This window comes from Charadrius vociferus, unplaced genomic scaffold (genome assembly GCF_000708025.1).
Source record: "Charadrius vociferus isolate BGI_N301 unplaced genomic scaffold, ASM70802v2 scaffold357, whole genome shotgun sequence".
Classification (NCBI taxonomy): domain Eukaryota; kingdom Metazoa; phylum Chordata; class Aves; order Charadriiformes; family Charadriidae; genus Charadrius; species Charadrius vociferus.
In genome coordinates this window covers 1,157,544-1,159,502 of record NW_009649165.1, presented here as the reverse complement: position 1 = coordinate 1,159,502, position 1,959 = coordinate 1,157,544, and the positions used below count along the sequence as shown (strand labels likewise).

At 36.0% G+C, this 1,959-nt stretch overlaps 1 protein-coding gene across 1 annotated transcript; it reads left to right on the top strand.

Moving 5' to 3' along the window:
- Nucleotides 1–4: 4 nt before the first annotated feature.
- Nucleotides 5–1,668, top strand: LOC104289448 (cadherin-10-like; the record flags this gene model as incomplete). The annotated part of the gene is made up of 2 exons (XM_009888385.1): nt 5–23; nt 911–1,668. Coding segments are annotated over 2 exons (513 nt in total), but the record flags the coding sequence as incomplete, so codon positions are not given.
- Nucleotides 1,669–1,959: the final 291 nt, after the last annotated feature.

Genomic DNA, 1,959 nt, shown 5'->3' with positions numbered 1-1,959 from the left:
CCTTTGCATCATTATCCTGCTAGGTAATAAAAAGAAATGCCTCTTTCCCCCTGTGAACAAATGTTTCAGGCCTGACTCATTTTACAAAACTATGCAGGCTGGTAAAATTGATGATCATAGGGTTTGCAAGAAGAATTCAACTGCAACTTAAAACAAAAGAAAAAAAAAAAAAAGGCAAAACCATTTGTCTGTGGATTGGGCATTGTAAATAAGAACTCTAAGTCCCAGACTGTTAAAACTATCAACGTGCAACCAGAAGCTCATTTTTGTTCTTTTGTTAAGTTGTCTGAAAAAGAAGATCAAAGAGGAGGAACAGCATAGTCAAAATTCACTTTCATGTCTTTCATTTTAATTTTTTTTTGAGGGAATGTCTCTCGTTTTTTATTTAAATAACTATCTAAAGCCAACATGCAGTATACATTTCACACAGAATATGCTAGTAAATAGTATTTTTTTTTCTATATTAAAGCACTGTCTAACCAGAGGTTTTGTGCTGTAACAAAAAAAAAAAAGTGAATTTTGTAAAACCTCCATTTTGCATCTTTCCGAATATCACTAATGACCTATAATTCACCTCAAAAGCAGTATTTAACAGTATGCTCTGAGCTTAAAAAGGGGAAAAGAACTTCAGAGTTGGTTTGGCTATTTTAACACTCATTAAAGTTACAGAAGGAGCATGTAGACAAGATCATGGTTCTATAAAGCAGAGCACACAATGTGTGTACAAAACAGTACATTTTGATATAGACCTTACCGTGTTACCGTAATACAAATAGACATGTTTATCCATTTATCAGACAGAAATGAATTGCTAAAATGTAGCCGCAATAAAGTTCTTGTACCTGGTCAATTTGCTACTAAGAAATTGTTAAATAGAGATCTTTACCTATTCTTTGTTTTTCTCTTTTAGTTATAGTGGTGCTGTTTGCTGCTCTAAAGAGGCAACGAAAGAAGGAGCCTTTGATCCTCTCTAAAGAGGACATCAGAGACAACATTGTGAGCTATAACGATGAAGGCGGTGGAGAGGAAGACACCCAAGCCTTTGATATTGGCACACTGAGGAATCCTGCAGCTATCGAAGACAAGAAGCTTCGACGAGACATTATCCCTGAAACGTTATTTGTACCACGGAGGACTCCTTCAGCACCAGATAACACAGATGTCCGAGATTTCATTAACCAAAGGCTAAAAGAGCATGACACTGATCCTTCTGCACCGCCGTACGACTCGCTTGCAACCTATGCCTATGAAGGAAATGATTCAATAGCTGAATCCTTGAGCTCCTTGGAGTCGGGTACTACTGAAGGAGACCAAAACTATGATTACCTCCGAGAATGGGGCCCTCGGTTTAATAAGCTAGCTGAAATGTATGGTGGAGGAGAAAGTGACAAAGACACTTCTTGACCTACAGTAGGATACATTTTTGTTCCCTTTGAGCGGAAGTAATTTTACAGACACCTTCTGCACTCAACAGTATTTAACATTCAGGAAAATTTTCCTGCCACTCAGCACAATGATTTCCTTTTAAAACTTGTTTTTAATTTGTCCATTAATGTCATTTATTCTTTCTAGTAGGATGCCACTTGGGATATATACAGCATTTTATTTAATCACCTTCCAAGAGCCAAAGCTATGGAAATACAGTGTTGTCCATTTTAGTAAGTAAAATAAACAATACCTTACCTTCAGAAATTTGAACAGGGTGATAATCCCTTAAGCAACCTCATGTTCAAGCCGCTTCTGTTAGGTACATGTCATATCCTTGCAAGTGCAGCTTTTAAGATGGCAAAGAAGAAAAAATCCACTATGTCCTGTTCTGTACATTAAAATTAAAACAAAATGTACACGTGATGTTAATAAGTGTAATATGCAGCTGGTATAAAAAAAAAAAAGGTTTGTGCAACGTCATTTCATCAAATTCTATCTGCCAATGTTTTATATTTATATTTTTGTATTTAT